The following is a 19,914-nucleotide window of genomic DNA, read 5'->3' as shown; positions in this document are numbered from 1 at the left end:
ATTTTCTTATATGACCCAAAAAAAAAAAAAAAAGAAAAGAAAGAAGCTAGCATCGCTTCCACTCTATTATATACATGTAACTCTCAGAAAAAAAACAGCATGGCTTTGTAAGAAGAAATGGAGACATAAAACAAGTACAATGGATGGTCGGAAAAATCCAGCATTTGTGCCAGAATGGAACCTGGAAGATGTTCGCACTACATTCCTCAAGTGTGTTGGATGGCAAACAGAAGAAACATTGGATCCAATCAACTGCCCTTATCATTACTACTGCGACAGCACTTACCCCGGAAACTATCCGCCTGCCGTGGACGTTCTTGTTCTTGTCTATACAGCAGTTTCGTACCTGGCAACGCTGTTGCTAATGGTTGTAGATATGGTATCAAGCAGAGGGCCAGCTTCATCATTTAGTCAATCGAAGAGATTCCTGCTACCATCCGGACCATTTTCCCTCCCCATAATTCTCTTAATGCTTGCCAAGGGCCACAGGATCAACAGTGTCTTTCCTCTCTCGTGCGTCGGCCCGGCAATCCTTCAACTGGTTTACATTTCTGCTCTCACCTTCGACTTTGGAGCTAATGAAAATATTAAGTATGCTTTCTTCGAGGCATCGACTGTTTCTGGTATTCTACATGCAAGTCTATACTTGGATTCCGTTATTTTACCTTACTATACAGGTTTTGATGCTCTCGTGTCGTCGAGCTTCTCTGGCGAGTGCGTGTCTTGTGTTTGCCGGAAAGAGGTTTTGGTTGTGGGAGGGAAGCTGGTCACTTACAGGGGTTGGTCAGTGACTACATCTCTTGTTGTGGGTACGCTTTGTTTGAGAATTGTCCGTAGACTGTATGAAGCGAACAAAGCTAAAATCACAGCTATCATGTCCCTATTGGAAAGTCTAAGCTTTATTTTCATAATCAAGGATTCACTTTATCTGGCAACCAACTCGCCTCCGGAGCAATATTTGTTGCGAGCTGCAGCATTTGGAGGCGTATTTGTTTTGATTTGCCTTCATCTTCTGAAAAAGGCATGCAATAAGGTTGCTCAATGGAGTTGTCCTCGTCCTCGTGAGAAATAACTCGATCTAGTGAGCGTTGCGTAATATCTTACTCCCGCCCCTGAAGAGCCAATGGCCTGGCTCTCGGTAGATGATTCTTTAAATCAGTAGCTGTTCTTACTAAACTGTACAGCACATTTCTTTCTTTCCGGCTCTGGATTAAGTCTCATTTTGTAACCGTAATATGCTGTGAAACAAGTTATAAATGTAGAAGTTACCACATTTCAATTTTTTTTTTTAAATTTTAAAACAGCAAGTTCTCCCTCGAGTCTTACAATAAAGCAAAATTTTATCATACAACAGAAATGAAATACGATGGGGAATTTAGAAGATCAAAAAGCGAGCTACAATCATTTTCTACCCACAATTGGAAACGAATCATAATCAGCCAAAAATTATCAGAGTTACTAAACCAAGTCCAGCACAATCAAGTGGCCACAATCGGTTGAAGTTTCAGCATCAGTTAATGCAGGTAGGAGCACTCCACCAGAAAATGCTTAAATTTTAAGCAATGAAACTCAGAGAGAGCAATCCAAAGAGGTCACAAGAAAAACCTTCTTCGGCTAGTATCCATTTCCGGCTGAAAGATTAAAACAAATGAATAATTAATCCAAATTACAGGTAGCAGATGTAGAAATATACCAAACTATTTTGGTTGAACAGTAATACCTTATGAACCCACTCAAATTCTCCTCCCTTGGTATCAAATGTTCCATGCTGCAGACTGACCAACTTCAGTGTAAATCGAGGACCACACTCCTGCACATTCCAAGGAAATTAGCATGGTTTTAAGAGAATGACAGAGCCCACATTGGCTTTCAAAAGCAGAAAGGAGCGAAAAAAAAGGGAGGATGACTAAAATTTATGTCATGAAGTATCAAAAATTTTGGTAAAGCATTTTAGGTACGCCATTTGAAATTTTAAGAATTGAGTTTCATCAAAACCAATGTATCACCAATATCCATAGACACATTTGAAAATACAGACGAGGGAGCAACCAACCTGAAGGCGAGTGATTACTTTCTGTTGAGAAGTCTTTTCACTCTTCGCATCTTTCGCTTTCTTACCATTTGCGTCACTCCCTTTACTTTCTTTGGTTTCAAATATATACCTGCATTCATAATAACAGAATGCTTTCATAATAGAAGTTAAATAAGAGCATAAAATTGTCCACATATAGCAGCTAATAAATTCCAAGGGGACACACCGATGATGTCGGAAGAATATGAAATCTCGTTGATTGTGAAAAGTCACCACTCGACGACCTCGGAATTCTGGACTTTGAGGGAAAAGTGACTGTATCAATCTAGAGGAAAAGATGAACAAAAGAATTTGTTGGTTAGAATAATATTGATATTACATTTTAATTCAAATATACGCTTCATTAATAAAAAGAGAACACAACCTCCCAACACGATGACCCAGGCGTGTTGCGAAGTTATTCAACACTAGCTCCGGAATGTGACCGGTAGGATTTCCATGATTCTGGGGTGAAGAAAAGAAGGAAAAAGAAACAAAGAGAGAGAGTGAGAGACATATATAGGGAAAACAATTAACATATAGATTGCAGCAGTGCATTTCATATAAATCAACTTCTAACATAAAGGAATATGAAAATTCAGGATTGTCCTACTTAAAGAAGCAGAAAAGAGAGTGTTATAAGTTCCAGCTTACACATCTTATTGTCTTTTTCAAACATTTAGCTCCAACCAAACATGAAGTTTTAGTTTTAACTTAAGAGCAACAAATTTAACAAATGTGATAAAGAAAAAAAGGAAAAAAAATTCAGCACACAGAAGCAACAAACCTTAATATCCTTGCGTAAAACAAGCTTTGACAGCTTGAAATGGGCAGTAGGTCCATCAGGCAGGCCAATGATTAGTAGAGCATCTAATGCAAAGGCACAGAAATTGTCAGATAGAATCCTTATTAAAACCCAATGAGGTAGAAGTAAATATCAGAACTGCAAACACCCCCCCACCCCTCTTCTTTTTTCTGTGTTAAGAAAACTATAAACAAACGTATTATCAGAAAAATAGAAGAAGATACTTTCAAATAAAAAACATGAGGCACAAAAACAAAGTCTATAATACTTAAGTGCGTAAGTCATTGTCAGAAATAGTGCACAAAATTTCTCACATCACCAGAAATACCACTAACCTGGTTCCCTCCTATTGGTGTGAACAACTATTATAGAAGTGAAGTCCTTCTTCTTTGCATATTCTATAATCTGCACAACCATCAACATCCATCATGAAACAGCACTAGCAATTGCAATTTGGTATTGGAAATTGAGGGAATAAAACACTTCACCTTCTTCAAATCATAGGTTCCTCTCTTGTAATAGTGAGAATTTGGGATCACAGACAGTAACTCTGATATAAAGGCCGGTCCTCTCTGCAGAATAAATAACATATAAACAGGTAAACAATACAAAAAATGCCACAGATTATCCCATGCCCACGTCGATTGCCTTATAACAGCAATGTTTTTAAAAAGTCCAAAGAACATACATTGGAATTGAAACGACATGTAGTGATCAATATCTTCGGGGCGCATCCTTGCTTTAGAATAGAACTAAACTCATCAGCATCATTACCCGCAAATAGCTGCAAATAAACCCAAAATTAACCTATCTTTTTTTTCTGTATTTTCGAAACAAGTCTTTCCCTCAAAAGGTTAAGGGGAAAAAAAAGGAAGAACCTCATCATCGTCAGGCCGGCATACGGTCTCATCAGGCTCTCTTGTGTTCTCGATGGTGCGAGGGGTCATTCTCGCAGGAGGCTGCACAAACAGTAAGCCATTCTTAATCTTGATCGGCAACAGAAATCGATTCCTAAAAGTAATTTAGAATCAACTGCGTAAAGAGAGAGGTTAAGGTTAAGAGACCTCCTCACCGAGCTCGAGAGCGCGTTTCTCGGCAGCGTCGCGCGCTTTGAGTTTCTTGCGCTTCTCTACTTTCTTCTGGTGCTTGAGCTTGGCGTGTACGGCAGATCTTTTCTCTTTGTTTTTAATCATCGATGGTAGTATCTCCTTCTTCATCTTCTTACTGATGTTTTCATTGTTCTTATCATTTTCCTTCTCTCCTTCGTTCAATAACTCCTCGCCTTCGCTCTTCTTTCGCTTTGCCCCCATTTTTCTCCTTCTCTTTTTTTTTTTTTTTCCTTTTTCCCGGGCTTACAATTAATCGGCCAACGGAGGAGGAGAAGAAGAAGAAAAGGGAAAGAAAGAAGCAAGAGTCATTGACGGTTAGGGTTTTTGAATTGCGCAGCAAGGTATTAGGGACTGTGTCATTGGGCCTCAATGGGCTACCTTTAGTTAATACACGCTTGGCCCACAAGGCCCAAGTATATTGCAATGCAAAAAATTGTACTTTAGGTAATTTTAGACATATATACATATCCATACGTATATTAAATGTAGTCATAAAAGTTCATCATCATCAATCTTGCCATTGAACAAGTTTTATTAGCAGAAATGTTGAACACAACAACAGAGCAGTTGAACACAATAAAATGGGCAACTGGTTGTTATTATTATTTGGCTTTTGAAAGTTACAGACTAACGGCTGGTTGCGTTCAAGGCTTGCTGGAATCCATAGCGACTGGAATGACATGTGACGGTGACACTGCATCAAAATGTCCATCTTGCGGCGCTAATTGGGCTTGCTTCATCCCTTGGCATTCGTCAATCTCCTTGCTTTTGCCCCAGAGCAGAATATAGAGACCGATTACAACTATGATAGATCCTACGACACTGTTCATCAACAAAGGATGTCACCATATTCTCTATTAGCAGATGGGCAGAAATAGAAATAGTGGAAAAAATAAGATAGATTTAACCTTCCAGGGTAAATTCGTTCATGAAGGATAAAGAAGCCAACTATGGCTACAAATATCTGTATCAGTGGAGTAAATGCAGATGTGAATACTGGGCCTCTCTGTTCAACACACCATGCCATTCCCACATAGCACAAGCCTGATCCCACCACGCCCTGATCAACCATCAAACAAACGAGCTTAGTTTAGTTAATGAGAAAAAGTTTCGTTCTATTCGATGAGCCTTGTTAAAAAGGGAGTTTTAGTACTCACAGAATATATGATAGTTATTATCTCCAGTTTTCCTTTCATAGCCCACCCGGCAGGGTTCCTCTCTACAATCAAACTCAAGACGGCTGATTGAATGGCACCAAACAAGGCCATAATTGCTGTGCTAGAATATTTACACGGATATTTCTTGCCAATTCTTGCTTGTATAAGGAACCAGCTAGACCACACCACGGTGAATGCTATCAAAACTATGGAACCAATGGCCCAGTCATCAGCCTTCTTGCTTGAGTTCATCGTATTGACGTCGTTTGTCATGTGATTTGTGGCTCCCAAGTAAAATGGCTTTCCTTTGTAAAGGGTCAGCGTTAGAGCTCCACCGATGCAAACAATTGCACCTAATACCTTACTCCTCCCATCCAAGCTTTTCATGTTCAATTTCTCTAGGCTGCAAGTGTCTTAAGGGGTTTGTCAAGAATCAATTCAAAGCAACTACTGATGATCAACTTATTCTCTAAACTTACCGAAATGGCAGAGCCAATAAAAAGGTGCTAACAGGAACTATGTTGATGAATGCACACGAGAAGGCAGCAGTTGTATATTCAAATCCTAGAAGGAAGAAGTATTGTGCGAGTGTTACCCTGAAATATATATATATCTATCAATCATCAACAAAATTGTTTATAGTATAATCAATCAGTCGGTGATATTAATACAAACCCCGTTAGAGCACTGAAGAATAATTGACACAAGATTGGAACGGTAAGCTTGGGTCTGCTTTTCCTGCAAGAAAAGGCAACTGCTGTTAAGTAGCTGATAATTGTTTGAAAATGCAAAAGCTAAATAGTTGTCACCTTTCCCAGAAGTAGGCAACAGGTGCTAAGAAAATCGTAGCAATGATTTGTCGGTATGCAACAATCACCAAATGGTTTAGTCCTCCATCAAGGATCTTCTTGAGAAGTGCATTCGCGGCTGCCAGTCCTAGGTTTACAGCCACCATCATGATGATGGGCTTCCATTGTCTACAGCAATCCATGTCTAATACTATTTGCAGTTGCACAACAATGCAAATTAAGAAAGCCTCTCTAGTCTCTTCTTTATTTTACCCTCTGAAATCACACTCAAGGACTGCAGATTTACCTTGGTATAAATAGGCAAAATGGGAACAGACATGATTCAAATTTTCGGATATTTTCTCAGTCTCTGTTCTCCCTTTTTCCAGGCGCTTTCTCCACGAGGAGAATAAAAAAAAATCCATTGATAACCTTATTCTATTTACACACAATCTCATAAGTTCATCACGAGTTTTGTGTTCTCATCATTTCTTTTATTAAATGTAAGGACCCTAATTCTCTATGATATATTTTAGTATTCAAGCCATTCTGCCACAGCCACTGCCTTTTTCTTAAAATATTTACTTCAAATATCAGTGGCAATTAGCAACTTGACAAAGATATATACTAACAGGACCGATTTTCTTATGCAAACAGCATAGCATCTAATGCTTTTTTCATAAATAGTTTAACCACTGAATAATTTGAGTACTAGCATTAGAAGCAAGAACAACATGTCAAATCTTTGAATTAAAATAATAACCAGTTCAAATGCCATTTGATTCTTGGTTAACTGTAATTCATTTTGCACCGTCATTATTTCTTATTCTGCAAAAGAATGCAACAGCGCGTTTAAAATGATGCTGCTGAGTGAGTGGTGAGTGCTGACCAATTTTCTTTGAATTATATTTGTCACGGCAATCCCCAATCATCATATATGTTCAGCAACTGGTATTTGTACCCGCTAAAACTTTGAACAGATAGAGACGTTTAGAGTGTGTGTGTGTGTGTACACACTGAACATGGAGTTTCATTTGCGTGCACTAAAGACCAGCTGCCCCAAACGGGTCTTAAAAAGTCTTCCGACAGAAAAACAGCAAACTTGAGTCGTCATGGAGAAGATATTTCTCTATTTGTATCTGCCTTTACATTTTGGAAATCAAATTCCTTGCGACATTCCAAGTTGTTGTATCTGTGCCAGTTCCATCTCTGGCGTGTTATTGTAATGGTTTATCTAACAAATGAGAAGAAAATTGTTGATTCTACGGTTTAACATCAGAAGCAAAGCTTAAATTAATTACACTGCATTTGGAATATTTTTTTAAAATTTTTTTGATGTGTTTTTGGTTCATGGCTATAGTTTCTACTTGCAGAACCAGGAGTTGCAAATGATCACGTGGCTTAAATTTTACTCTTCCTTATCCCGGTTAAGGCTTCAAATTGAAGGGGATGTGTTTAATTTTAGGGTGGGGTGGGTCCAGTTTCCTTCACCAGAGAAAAAAAGAGAGAAAAAGTTTCCGAATTTAAACTAAAACAGAACAATTATAAACTTTCTGTTATTTAATCATCATCATTAAATATTAGACATCCCATTCCAATACGTTTGAGTTCTGATTCTGCCCACCAATACTGAAATAACTATTTGCTGGTTAAATAATACAGTTTTAATTATGACTTGATATCATTAATGGTATATTTACTTGTGGGATTGGGAAATGTGAATCTAGAATGAGAATGATTGATGTTGATTACTTACTAAAAGAGAAGCCAATAATTGTACAACTTAAAAGAGTTGCAACACTATGAGTTCAATCATAACTAGTCTCTTCTTTCGTTTCCAATGAAATATGTAAAATTGAGGATACAAGAAACTGCCGTATGGTGGTACACAGTAATCTCCTTCTCTTATCTATGGCATTACAAGTAACAAGCTACAAAAACAATTTGAGAACTGATTTGCTGCTGTCTTCAAGAATGAATTGACTGCACCATTTTCAAGAACTCGTTGGATTGCTCGTAATTGGAATGACATGTGACGCTGCATCACAACGTTCATCTTGCTGAGCTGCTTGGCCTTGTTTCATCTGATCAAATTCCTCAATCTCCTTGCTTTTACCCCACAGTAGAATATACATACCAACTATAACTAGGATTGATCCTAGAGCACTGTTCATTAAAAAAAAGAAGAAGATAGGAACCATATAATCATCGAGGTACGCACCAATAATAGTAAAAAAAAATTGAAATTAACCTTCCAAGGTAAATTCTTTCACGCAAAACAGAGAAGTCAAAAATTGCCACAACTATCTGAGTGAGGGGGGAAAATGCAGATGTGAATACTGGACCCCTTTTTTTAACACACCATGACATCCCCACATAGCACAAGCCTGATCCCACCATGCCCTGTATTCACAAATGAGGCAAAGGGTTTATGGTTTGTACGATAAAGGTTCATTCCGAGTCATAACAGAATACTTACACAATATATGACACCTATAGTCTCCAATTTGCCTTTCAAAACCCACCCGGGAAGGTTCCTCTCAATGATCAAACTCAAAATGGCTGATTGAATGGCACCGAAGAAGGATATGATAGTAGTGCTAGAATATTGACATGGAAATCTCTTGCCAATTCTTGCTTGCATAAGGAACCACGAAGACCATGTGGTGCAGCCTGCGATCAAAAATATTGAACCAATGATCCACCTCTCTGTCTTCTTACTCGAAATCATCATTTTGGCATGGCTTGTTACATTGTAATTTGTGGCTGGAAGATGTGGGTTGGATATTAGCTTTCCTTTATAAAGGGTTAACAACACAGCTCCACCAACGCAAACAACTGTGCCTAATACCTTAGTCTTCCCAGCCAAGCCGTTCACGTTCACTTTCTCAAGGCTGCCAGTTTTATAAGAGCATTAGAATTTTGGTCTTAATAAAAACAAAAGGACTATGCTTGCCATGCTTACCCAAAAGGCAAAGCCAATAGAAATGTGATAACAGGAACCGTGTTAAGGAATGCACATAAGAAAGTAGCAGATGTATATTCCAGCCCTCGAAGTAAAAAGTATTGTGTCAGTGTTAGCCTGAAATGGATCAACACTTTTCATTTATCATCAGCGAGCGTAACCATTTAAAATGAACAAATCGGAGGTACCCCAATAATTGCGGTTGTTATTACTAACCCGATTAGAGCACTGAAGAATAGCTGACACAAGATGTGAATAGTAAGCTTGGGTCTGTTTTTCCTGCTAGAAGACTAACTATATTAGTTCCTAGAACAAAAATATACCCATAAAATTCTGACAGTTAAACAAGTGCCGTCATCTAATTTCTCACTGATGTAAAGAGTGAAAAAGTGTTTTACGATCAGGGAAAGACAGTAACCAATCAATTGCAAGTAATAAGTAACCAATCAATTGCAAGTAATAAGTAGCTAAAAGTAACTTAAAAAGAGGTGGTTAAAGAAGCTGTTTTACCTTTCCCGAAAGTAGACAATCGGTGCTAAGAAAACAACAGATATTGACTGCCTGTATGCAACAATAACCAAATGGTTCAATCCTCTATCAATAATCTTCCTTAGAAAGGCATTTACAGTGGCAAATCCAAAGTTAACTGCCACCATCATAAGAACTGGCATCCATTGTCCATGGCAATTCATGTTTTTAACTATCTTGCGGCACAATACCGAGAGAGCTTCTCTTCTGAATTGTTCCCTCTGAAACACAATGCTAGCATACAGACTTATGTTACTATAAATAAGCGAAATGGGAATAGACAGGACCTCAAAATCACATCAAGCCCTTTTGCAATCAACTTTACCATTTTCAGATATTCTTCTGGCACTCTGTGCCATCCCTTCTACTGGATCTTTGCCTATATTTGGAAACTACCGAATCCAATTGTTGACCTCACATTTACCCGTCATCATCAGTCTATCACTAGCTTTCTCTTCTAATTTTCCTTCATTAAAACAGAACTAGTGGTAATCCTCATCCCTCGTGTCTTCTAAACATTACTGTGCATGTAAGTAGCAATAAGCATCTTCAAATAGAGACTAGCTAACAAGGCCAATATATCCCTTTCTTAATCTGAATAGCATCTAATGCTTCTTTTATGCGCAGATTGAATGTTGTTTACTGTTGCATAATTGCATTAGAAGCTAGAACAATATGTCAAATCTTAGAATTAAATAATAGCCAATGTAGTGCAACTTGACGTTCATTATTTCTTATTCTGCCGACTTTGCTTAGATTGTCTCACTACTAACGTGTGCATCAAAATTGATTTTCTCATTTGCAATCATCATAATCAGGTACTGTTCTTACTGGAGTGTGAGCACTGCGCATATGAGCATGCTAAAGCCTAGAACTTTAAACAGATAATGACGTGTGAAAGTATAAATAATATATGGAGGTGCATGCACTTGAGTCTTAAAATCTGTTGAGCAATCTTGAATATAACAGTTAAAATTCTCTATTTATAAGTTGCTTTACACTTGGCAAATTGATACCGTTGGGATTTCATGTTGGAGTTTGCTCCAGTTTGTCCATTTCTTCTGTGGCTAAATGGCACTTGGATATCAATAAAATGTTTATTTTGCTGGAAAGACATCAAATTTTCCTGTCGCAATATTGCAGAAGGTATAAGATAGGTTTTATTCATGAATTAAAAAATAAAATGAGTTCATCATAGTCATATATAAATCAGAGACATATATTTGTTTTGTAAAATTTCACAAGTTAGGTTCTGTTTGAGATTTTGAGGTGTTATAACTTTTAAACTGCAGCTACTGTAAAAAAAAAAGCTATAATTATGAAATAAATGTTAATAATATATAGTTAATATAAATTTAAAATAATAATTTTGATAAAATTATTAAAGATATAATAGATTTTTCATCATACAAGTGAAAAATTATATTAACATAACTTCTAAATTACAGCAGTTAGTGTTTACTAAACAATTTAGTGTTGTAGCCCAACCTCAACCCCAAACACACCCTTAATGACTGATAATGATTTTCCGCTAATCGGATACCAAGTACACTTTAGTGATTTGTTGTTAAAACATATAGACAACGCAAAATCTGCACATAATCACACATAAACATCCTATTCTTAGCATTATCTTCTCCAATCATAGGGATTGAATTCATAAAATATTGAAGTTGTAAGCATTGTCAAACATATATCCTTTAGTAAGGAATGGTTGAGCTGATTAAAACCTAAGTTGTACTTTATGAAATTTTAATCATTCAAAAAACTAAATAAGACATCAACATCAGCCTTGTCAAAGACGAAGCTCTGTTATCACAAATGTTGAAACTAATAATCAGACAGATGAATAACCATTTTCTACTCGTTGAATTATTTAACACAACACGCTCCAGTTATGGTCTTTTAAGCGACAATGTAAAAAGCTACTTAGGAAGGGTATTGCCCTTTATTCATTGGTCTCTGTGAATTTGAGAAAGCACTGGTGTCATGTTCGAGGACTCGTTGAATCAACATTGATCGGATTGGCATGTGAGAGTACTGCATTAGAATGTTCACCTTGCTGAGCTAGCTATATCGACTTGCTTCATCTGAATGCATTCCTCAATCTCCTTGCTTTTGCCCCCAAAAGCAGGAAAAGACCAATTATAACTTGGATAGATCCTAAAACGCTGTTCAATGACGATGGATGTAACTAGCAGATGGGTGGAAATAAAATTAGTGAAAAAATTATGCAAGAGTTAGGGAAACAACCTTCCAATGTAAATTCGTTCATGGAAGATGGAGAAATCAAACACGGCTTCAAATATCTCTACAAGGGAAGTAAATGCTGATGTGAATACACGACCGCTTTATTTAACATACCATGACATTCCCTAACATAATATGCTGATATAGAAATAGAGGTGGCCAATGAGCTGGACGGCACGAGGTATGGTACAAGTTCGTATAGTACGGCACGGCATGAGCACGTTTCGGCAGAGCACGCAGCACAACACGATACACACGTGGACTGGGCCGTGCTTAGAATTTTAAGCACGTGGGCCTTAAAAGTACAGTATGCGAAAAAACACACAATAAGCACGTTTCATTTTTTAATAAAAATAAACTTAAAATTTTATGATTTTATAAATAACTTGAAATTAAATCTTTTAATATATTTTATTAGTTCAAATTTTTTAATTTTATTTAATTCTTAGTTTCAATAAAATTATAATTTATTAAATAAATAATTGATATCATAATTTAATAAATAAAATTATAAATATCATGATTTTATAAATATGTATTAATTTATTATAAACTATGATATATGAATCTATGTAATTCCAAGTTAACAATTAAGTTAACATTTAAAAAATATTATTCTTGTTGTTGTTAAGTACTAAAAAAGAATTCTAATACCATAGAATCAAACTTAATAACTAATGTTATATTCTCTTATTATTATTAATTTATTATTTAATATGGACTTGAGTTTTGAATTTTTAATTCTATTAAATTTGAATAAAGGCACATGAATCCAAAAAAATATATAGACTTAAAAAAATAAGATAACAACTTGGCATGCGCTTTTAAAAAATGAAAAAATTTAGTGAATTTTTTTTCCTAGGCACAGCACGGCGCAAGTGGACAAGGCACGTGTGCTTGGCCAGGCCTAAGTAAAAAAAATTAGGCACGACACAAAACGTATAGTAAGCACGGCACGGCACCAACACGAGCACGCGTGGGCTTTCTTTGATGGGCCTGGGCTGGTACGGCACGGTACAATCCGTTGGCCACTTCTATCTAGAAAGCTAACCACACAACTTTAAAGAGTAATTTAGTATTGTGGGTTCAAGTATGCTTCCCCATATTTAATTACTAATTCTTTATAATATATGCTTCCCCATATTTAATTACTAATTCTTGATAACATAATATGAATGTTTCTAAATTTTAGGTAATAGTTTTCATTAAATTTTTAATTTTTCCAACCTAGACTTTTTGTGCTATCAACTTTGACATTTTACAAATATTCCTATCTAAGTTTTTTACTCCCTTTTGGGTAAAAGCTCATTTAGTCCTTATATTTTAAGATTAATATCTATTTAGTCCCTATATTTTTAAAAATGTCTCAAAACATCCCTACCATTAAAGTATTGATATCCCTACCATTACTTTTTATTTCTTTTTGCTTACTTTTACAATATTACTCTTTTATAATAAATTTTTTTATTTGGACATTAATAAAAATATAATTAAATTACTAATTTAATGCTAAAAAATTATATTAATTTTTAATTGTCAAAAATTGTATGCAAACTACCAAGTGTGCAAATGGTGCTTGCAAAAAAATTAATATATATATTTTTTATTTTTAGGGTTAATTAGTAATTTAATTATTATTTTTATTACTGTCTAAACAAAAAAATTATTATAAAAGGGTAATATTGTAAAAGTAAATCATAAGAAATAAAAAGTAACGGTAGAGATATCAATACTTTAACGGTAGGGATGTTTTGAGATATTTTAAAAAATATAAGAACTAAATAAATACTAATCTTAAAATAGAGTGACTAAATAAGTTTACCCCTCCCTTTTAAAGGAATTTTCCAAATAGTTGGAGATCCCCAAATTGATTGATAAGATCTCATTTACTCATCAATCAGCATATGATCGCATAAATTTATTGCGAGTTTCCTGTTCTCATTCCCCTTTTTAGACATAATCAGCCATAGAAATCCTCTGTCCTCATGAAATCCAACTATCCAAGCCTTCGGGCTACTACCTTTTCTTCTTTTAATTACCTCACAAGTTCACGTGTAAGTAGCAATAAGCATCTCTAGACGAAGACTGGCAAGACCAGGTGTCCCCTTCTTCTGAAATCTGCATAGCATCTTATCCTTGCTTTAGTTACAGACCAACCCAATTTGTTTCTGTAGCGTCGGTAGCAAGAACAAATGTCATTTACGATATAAAGCTACTTGATATGTCAATTCTTACGCTTAGGTATGGCTAATATGGATAACAGCAATTTGATGCTTTCCTAATGTTACTCATTAAGCGGAAAAAAAATCAATTATTACGCTTAGGTATGGCTAATATGGATAACAGCAATTTGATGCTTCCCTAATGTTACTCATTAAGGGGAAAAAAAAAAAAGCTTACTGTTTGAATTTTTTTTTTTAAGTAAGGGGGTGGGTAAAGTTTAAATAAGTTTTTATTTTTCTCATTTATTATCCCCAAGACTCAAATACTTGCGTCAGTTGCTACAGGCTTGATGTTGTTACCAACCCGACCATAGGACAGCTTACTGTTTGAATACTTCATTACCCCATCTTTATCAGATTATTTTGTTTGCTTGAATGCTTGCACAGTAATTATTTCCGACGACTGTTCTCACAAGTTTAATTTCCACATGTGTATGCATAAAGGTAACATGAATTGTCATGAGGAAGATATCTTTGTATCCGTAGTTTGCTTTAGGTTTGGCAATCGACTCGGGTATTCTTTCAATTATCATATTCTTTCCCCATCAACTCCATTGTGATTAAATAGTCCTATGATATTCTCTTATACATTTTGCTGTACACTTTTATTTACCTCCATACACATGGGAATAACATTTTCCATTCCAATTTACCAAAAATAAATATTTGATTTATGAAATTAAATGAAGATTTTGAATTCGAGGTACTATATCCTAATATGTTCCGTACTTGTGTTTCAAAGTAAGAGTTCTGATATTTGTCCTGGGTCAAACCTCGAAACCTTACAAAAAACGACACGTTTTGTGTTTTTTTTTTGTTTTAATTTTAACCAATACGACGTCGTTTTGCTTCAAGTTTCCCCCACCAATGCCTTACATTGTTACTCAGTTTTTCTTCATAGTCACTTTCATCGTTTGCTTAAAGTAATTTCGATCTATATTTTACATACCAAGTCTTTACTAATCTCTCTCCATGACCTTTTGCAAAACTTAATCATGAGCAAAAGTATCCTCCCAGCACATATTCTGCATTGCGTCCCCACAATCCTCTACTTCTTGATTGCGTAATTTGCTTGGTGGTTATTGTCCTTTAGTCGAATGACTACTACCCCTGCTGGACTTAATTTGCTTGGTGGTTATTGTCCTTCAGTATAATGGCCGAAAGCAATTATCAACCACACGCTCTTTAGTTACAGTGAGACCATTCGAAACCTCAACATATTCTTCAATTACAGTGGTGCGTTCACATCGGTGGGTAAAAATAACTTCAGCTGTCCTTCAGAAGATGGAGTTAATAACGAGTTATAAATGGCTTTTATACCATCGATGATGCCCGAGGCTCACCACTTGAAAATCGTAGCAGCTCTTCATAAATCATGTTAAATTGGTTAATATAATAGGTAATAAGCTTATGTTGCGATGTTTTTTTGCTTGAATCCTGAGCTGTTTCAATTTGAATCTTGAGCTGTGAGTTGTGGATTACGAATGGCAATTTCAGGTGCGGATTGTGGATTGCGAATGGAAATTTCAAGCTGTGGTTGGAGTTGGATCAAAGAAGGAAAGGGGAAATATTTGGTTGTGGCTGGAGCTGGTGGTTGGAGCTCGATCGACGAAGGAAAAGAAAGAGAAAATATTTGGATGTGGCTGGAGCTCGATCAACGAAGGAAAGGCAAGGGAAAATACTTAGGTGGAGCTCCATCGACAAAGACTGAGGGAAATATTTGACAAGCGAAAACGACATCATTTTTACCTTTAATAAAACGCTGCGTTTAAATTTCGGAGTTTGACCTGGGCAAACATCATTTTCCTTCAAAGTAATTCTACGATTTCCTAATCATTTTCTTCATCAAAAGTAAACAGAAACAGGATAATGACCTCTGAGCCCCTAAAATTTTACAAATTCACAAATTAAAACATAGTTTGTAATTATTTTTATGCAGGTCCCCGTGTGACGTGTGCCGCTTAATAGGTGATAAAAAGGTGAAAATCTGAAAACAGCAGAGACTCCTCCGCTCTAATTCTTGCGCGATGCAATGCGCCATGGGAGAAAAACCCTATCTCCTCCTGTCAATTCAGCGTCACTCCAGCTGGGAAGCATCCTCTTATTGGCCTTCGTCACCAAAACCCTCAAAGAGTCCGGCACTCGCAATCTTGACCCTCGATCCATTCCCATCTCCGAGCCTCTGGTCCTCCAAGTCCTGGGCAAGAACTCCCTCGACTCATCAAAGAAGCTCGACTTCTTTCGATGGTGCTCTTCTCTCAGGCCTATTTACAAACACACTGCCTGCACTTACTCTCACATTTTTAGGACCGTTTGTAGAGCAGGCTTCCTCGAAGAAGTCCCCAGTTTGTTGAATTCAATGCAGGAGGATGATGTCGTTGTCGATTCTGAGACCTTTAAGCTATTGCTCGAGGCTTGTATTAAATCGGGTAAGATTGATTTTGCAATTGAGATTCTTGATTATATGGAAGAATTAGGGACTAGTTTGAGTCCAAATGTTTATGACTCTGTTCTTGTATCTTTGGTTAGGAAAAAACAGCTGGGTTTAGCGATGTCCATATTATTTAAGCTTCTTGAAGCTTGTAATGACAACACTGCAGATAATTCAGTTGTTGAATCGCTTCCTGGTTGTGTTGCCTGTAATGAATTGTTAGTTGCTCTTAGAAAGTCTGATAGGAGATCAGAATTTAAACAAGTTTTTGAAAGACTGAAGGAACAAAAGGAGTTTGAGTTTGATATTTATGGTTATAATATATGTATTCATGCATTTGGGTGTTGGGGTGATTTGCATACCTCGTTGAGGCTGTTTAAAGAGATGAAAGAAAAGGGTTTGGTTCCGGATTTGCACACCTACAATAGCTTGATTCAAGTGCTTTGTGTGGTTGGAAAGGTGAAAGATGCACTGATTGTGTGGGAGGAACTAAAAGGGTCTGGTCATGAGCCAAATGAGTTTACTCATAGGATTATAATTCAGGGGTGCTGTAAATCATATCGAATGGATGATGCAATGAAGATTTTTAGTGAAATGCAGTATAATGGGCTCATTCCTGATACTGTAGTGTACAATTCTCTGCTAAATGGAATGTTCAAGTCTAGGAAAGTTATGGAAGCATGCCAATTGTTTGAGAAAATGGTTCAGGATGGGGTAAGAACATCCTGTTGGACACACAATATTCTGATTGATGGGTTGTTTAGGAATGGAAGGGCTGAGGCTGCTTACACTTTGTTTTGTGATTTGAAGAAGAAGGGGAAGTTTGTGGATGGGATTACTTTCAGCATTGTTGTCTTGCAACTATGTAGGGAAGGGCAAATTGAGGAAGCACTACGTCTGGTGGAAGAAATGGAAGGCAGAGGCTTTGTTGTTGATCTAGTTACAATATCATCTCTTTTGATTGGGTTTCATAAATATGGTAGGTGGGATTTTACAGAGAGGCTGATGAAGCACATTAGAGATGGTAATCTAGTGCTAGATGTTCTCAAATGGAAAGCTGATGTGGAGGCTACAATGAAAAGTAGAAAGAGTAAGAGAAAAGATTACACACCAATGTTCCCATACAAAGGCGACTTAAGTGAAATTATGAGTCTAATAGGTTCTACCAACTTAGAAACAGATGCCAATCTTGGTTCAGGAGAGGGTGATGCTAAGGATGAGGGAAGTCAATTAACGAACAGTGATGAATGGTCATCATCTCCATATATGGATAAATTGGCCGATCAAGTAAAGTCAGACTGTCATTCATCTCAGCTTTTTTCACTGGCTAGGGGCCTGCGGGTTCAAGGAAAAGGGATGGGCACTTTTGATATTGACATGGTTAATACTTTTTTGTCTATATTTCTAGCCAAAGGGAAGCTGAACCTGGCCTGTAAGCTATTTGAGATATTTACTGATATGGGAGTTCATCCTGTAAACTACACTTACAATTCCATGATGAGCTCATTTGTCAAGAAAGGCTATTTCAATCAGGCATGGGGTGTCCTAAATGAGATGGGTGAGAAGTTTTGCCCAACAGATATAGCGACATACAATGTGGTAATTCAAGGTTTGGGGAAGATGGGAAGAGCAGATCTAGCCAGTACTATTTTGGATAAGCTAATGAAGCAGGGTGGTGGTTATCTTGATGTAGTTATGTACAACACCCTGATTAATGTACTAGGAAAGGCTGGTCGATTTGATGAAGCTAATATGCTTTTCGAGCAGATGAGGACTAGTGGAATTAATCCCGATGTTGTCACTTTTAATACACTTATTGAAGTTAACGGCAAAGCAGGTCGATTGAAGGAAGCACATTATTTCTTAAAAATGATGTTGGATTCAGGCTGCACTCCAAACCATGTGACGGACACAACTTTGGACTTTCTTGGAAGGGAAATTGACAGGTTGAAGGATCAAAATCGGAATCAATGATGAGCAATGACGATGATCCTTCTTAAAGAATAGTTTGGGTGAGAAGATTGGCTAGTCGATAATTCTCTTGTAATTGAGCTCAATGAGATAATCCTGAAAATTTTGGTTGCTTTCACGGTTGGATGGTTTTAATAATGATCAATATATGAACTTCGTAATTTTGTTACCATCAGCGGATTTTGTTGGTATACACAGCTTCGTCATGCATTATATTCACATGGAACTGTTTTTGTTACTGGAACTCAGAGAGCAGCAATCAAATTCATCCACATTTTGACTAATTTGTGGATTGTGTAGAGCAATGTAAAGGCCAAATAATCTCAAATTTTGATAAGAACGGGAAACGATATTGTCATAAGTATTATCATTTTTTGATTTCAGCCTACAAGATTTCGGTGTGCCAAATCTGAAATCTTCCACATTCTTGAAACGCATTAGAAGGAAGGAAGGGGGTAAAAAAATAATAATAAGTGGGTTACTATTAATCACAGAAAGAATGAAGAAAATGTACTCTTACAAACTCCAAGATAATAGATATTAAAAATCACAAATACTCGAAAGCCGCGATCTGAAGCAATTGCAGAATCTATAAAGAAAAGAATTAATTCCACACAAAAAATACAATCAGAAAACGCCTAAAAGAAGAGAAAGAGCAAGCAAGAAGAGCCAAACGATATGGACCAAAAGAAGCGCCTGACCAGGAAGAGGAGCGGAGCCACCGCTGCCGACTTCACAAAACCCTAATTTGGCGACTTTAACGCCGGCACACAACGCGTTCGGACAGCCGCACCAGTAGGTGACGCCGTCAACGCCACATACGGGATCGGGGCGGAAGCAGTTGATCGGGCACAATTCCGGCTTGGTGAATCTTGCGCAAACGCCATCACTCTCTTGCGTTGATTGCACCAATTGCAAACCGATGTTCAGTGCCAAGAAGAAGATTAAGACCGCAATTAAACGATTTGCTAATGAGGATGTACGCATGTGGCCAATTCGACTGATTACTATTCCCTCAAAATCAAACAGTATCCCTAACCCTAACCCTTAATGCCGTCCGATTTAGGGGAAAGGGCAGACAAATATTTTCTTTCTGTTCTGGAAGGTAATAAAGAGAAGGAGAGAATATAGACTTTACGAAGAGGGAGAGAGAGGAATACTTTCTCTTTTTGCCTTTTTTTTGAGTTGTTCGCTATGGGGGGGCCACGCGTCTCCCCTTCTCGTAGTACGTGTAAATAACAAATAACAAGGAAACCGTCGGGTCCATTCACGTCACATAGATTTCAACGGTACAGGTTATAAACGAATTGTCGTACCGTTTTCTCAAGTTACCAGTATCCTACATACGACAGATAGTTTGGCCTCTAAGTCGTACGCTCAAAACGTCGTTTACTTATAAAATGAGCGGATGACAGATCATCTACATATATCACAACAAGTCCTTTGCACGGAGATTAATTCGCTACACCTTAATTAAATTCCAAGCAGATGTAGCAGGTCTGTTGTAACGACTGCTCTTGTCTTAATAGATATCATTTTAATTGCAAACATATAAATTGGAAAATTAGGTTAACCTATCCATTCGCAATTCGTATATAACAAGGAAGCCCTCGCACA

General features: G+C 36.9%; 6 protein-coding genes across 6 annotated transcripts; 2 read left to right on the top strand and 4 right to left on the bottom strand.

Annotated features, from left to right (window-relative positions):
* Positions 1 to 80: 80 nt before the first annotated feature.
* On the top strand, positions 81 to 1,574 carry LOC18047062. The gene has a single exon (XM_006444621.2). It carries the CDS (start codon positions 140 to 142, stop codon positions 1,070 to 1,072), a length of 933 nt encoding a protein of 310 aa, XP_006444684.1. The 5' UTR covers positions 81 to 139; the 3' UTR covers positions 1,073 to 1,574.
* Positions 1,254 to 4,283, bottom strand: LOC18046988 (ribosome production factor 1). The gene is made up of 11 exons (XM_006444620.2): positions 3,941 to 4,283; positions 3,755 to 3,835; positions 3,565 to 3,660; positions 3,365 to 3,448; positions 3,212 to 3,281; positions 2,859 to 2,941; positions 2,457 to 2,536; positions 2,259 to 2,357; positions 2,054 to 2,162; positions 1,721 to 1,810; positions 1,254 to 1,631 (listed from the first exon to the last, which is right to left on the bottom strand). Exons 1-11 carry the CDS (start codon positions 4,184 to 4,186, stop codon positions 1,593 to 1,595), a joined length of 1,077 nt encoding a protein of 358 aa, XP_006444683.1. The 5' UTR covers positions 4,187 to 4,283; the 3' UTR covers positions 1,254 to 1,592.
* A 291-nt stretch (positions 4,284 to 4,574) lies between these two features.
* On the bottom strand, positions 4,575 to 6,133 carry LOC18046987 (WAT1-related protein At3g30340). Its single transcript, XM_006444618.2, has 6 exons — positions 5,952 to 6,133; positions 5,818 to 5,880; positions 5,622 to 5,738; positions 5,143 to 5,545; positions 4,894 to 5,045; positions 4,575 to 4,807 (listed from the first exon to the last, which is right to left on the bottom strand). Exons 1-6 carry the CDS (start codon positions 6,131 to 6,133, stop codon positions 4,630 to 4,632), a joined length of 1,095 nt encoding a protein of 364 aa, XP_006444681.1. The 3' UTR covers positions 4,575 to 4,629.
* A 1,791-nt stretch (positions 6,134 to 7,924) lies between these two features.
* On the bottom strand, positions 7,925 to 9,590 carry LOC18046986 (WAT1-related protein At3g30340). Its single transcript, XM_024189210.1, has 6 exons — positions 9,406 to 9,590; positions 9,112 to 9,174; positions 8,896 to 9,012; positions 8,410 to 8,824; positions 8,182 to 8,333; positions 7,925 to 8,096 (listed from the first exon to the last, which is right to left on the bottom strand). The coding sequence occupies exons 1-6, from the start codon at positions 9,585 to 9,587 to the stop codon at positions 7,925 to 7,927; spliced, it is 1,101 nt and encodes a 366-aa protein (XP_024044978.1). The 5' UTR covers positions 9,588 to 9,590.
* Positions 9,591 to 15,900: 6,310 nt separating this feature from the next.
* On the top strand, positions 15,901 to 18,568 carry LOC18046985 (pentatricopeptide repeat-containing protein At4g01570). Its single transcript, XM_024189512.1, has one exon. It carries the CDS (start codon positions 15,928 to 15,930, stop codon positions 18,298 to 18,300), a length of 2,373 nt encoding a protein of 790 aa, XP_024045280.1. The 5' UTR covers positions 15,901 to 15,927; the 3' UTR covers positions 18,301 to 18,568.
* A 57-nt stretch (positions 18,569 to 18,625) lies between these two features.
* LOC18046984 lies at positions 18,626 to 19,469 on the bottom strand. The gene has a single exon (XM_006444615.2). It carries the CDS (start codon positions 19,282 to 19,284, stop codon positions 18,925 to 18,927), a length of 360 nt encoding a protein of 119 aa, XP_006444678.1. The 5' UTR covers positions 19,285 to 19,469; the 3' UTR covers positions 18,626 to 18,924.
* Between the last annotated feature and the right edge of the window lie 445 nt (positions 19,470 to 19,914).

Source organism: Citrus clementina, unplaced genomic scaffold, assembly GCF_000493195.1.
Source record: "Citrus clementina cultivar Clemenules unplaced genomic scaffold, Citrus_clementina_v1.0 scaffold_3, whole genome shotgun sequence".
Taxonomy (NCBI): domain Eukaryota; kingdom Viridiplantae; phylum Streptophyta; class Magnoliopsida; order Sapindales; family Rutaceae; genus Citrus; species Citrus x clementina.
Note: the sequence above shows the minus strand (reverse complement) of the source record. Positions and strands in the feature narration are given on the sequence as shown.

Coding starts and splice junctions, on each gene's coding strand:
- LOC18046985 (XM_024189512.1), top strand. CDS start 15,928: ATGCGCCATGGGAGAAAAACCCTATCTCCTCCTGTCAATTCAGCGTCA.
- LOC18046984 (XM_006444615.2), bottom strand. CDS start 19,284: ATGCGTACATCCTCATTAGCAAATCGTTTAATTGCGGTCTTAATCTTC.
- LOC18046988 (XM_006444620.2), bottom strand. CDS start 4,186: ATGGGGGCAAAGCGAAAGAAGAGCGAAGGCGAGGAGTTATTGAACGAA. Junction 3,836..3,940: donor CTCTCGAGCTCGGTGAGGAG/GTCTCTTAACCT, acceptor CTGTTTGTGCAG/CCTCCTGCGAGAATGACCCC. Junction 2,163..2,258: donor ATATTCTTCCGACATCATCG/GTGTGTCCCCTT, acceptor TTATGAATGCAG/GTATATATTTGAAACCAAAG.
- LOC18046986 (XM_024189210.1), bottom strand. CDS start 9,587: ATGAATTGCCATGGACAATGGATGCCAGTTCTTATGATGGTGGCAGTT. Junction 9,175..9,405: donor ATTGTCTACTTTCGGGAAAG/GTAAAACAGCTT, acceptor GTCTTCTAGCAG/GAAAAACAGACCCAAGCTTA. Junction 8,097..8,181: donor GAAAGAATTTACCTTGGAAG/GTTAATTTCAAT, acceptor TTTAATGAACAG/TGCTCTAGGATCAATCCTAG.
- LOC18047062 (XM_006444621.2), top strand. CDS start 140: ATGGATGGTCGGAAAAATCCAGCATTTGTGCCAGAATGGAACCTGGAA.
- LOC18046987 (XM_006444618.2), bottom strand. CDS start 6,133: ATGGATTGCTGTAGACAATGGAAGCCCATCATCATGATGGTGGCTGTA. Junction 5,546..5,621: donor TTATTGGCTCTGCCATTTCG/GTAAGTTTAGAG, acceptor AGACACTTGCAG/CCTAGAGAAATTGAACATGA. Junction 4,808..4,893: donor GAACGAATTTACCCTGGAAG/GTTAAATCTATC, acceptor GTTGATGAACAG/TGTCGTAGGATCTATCATAG.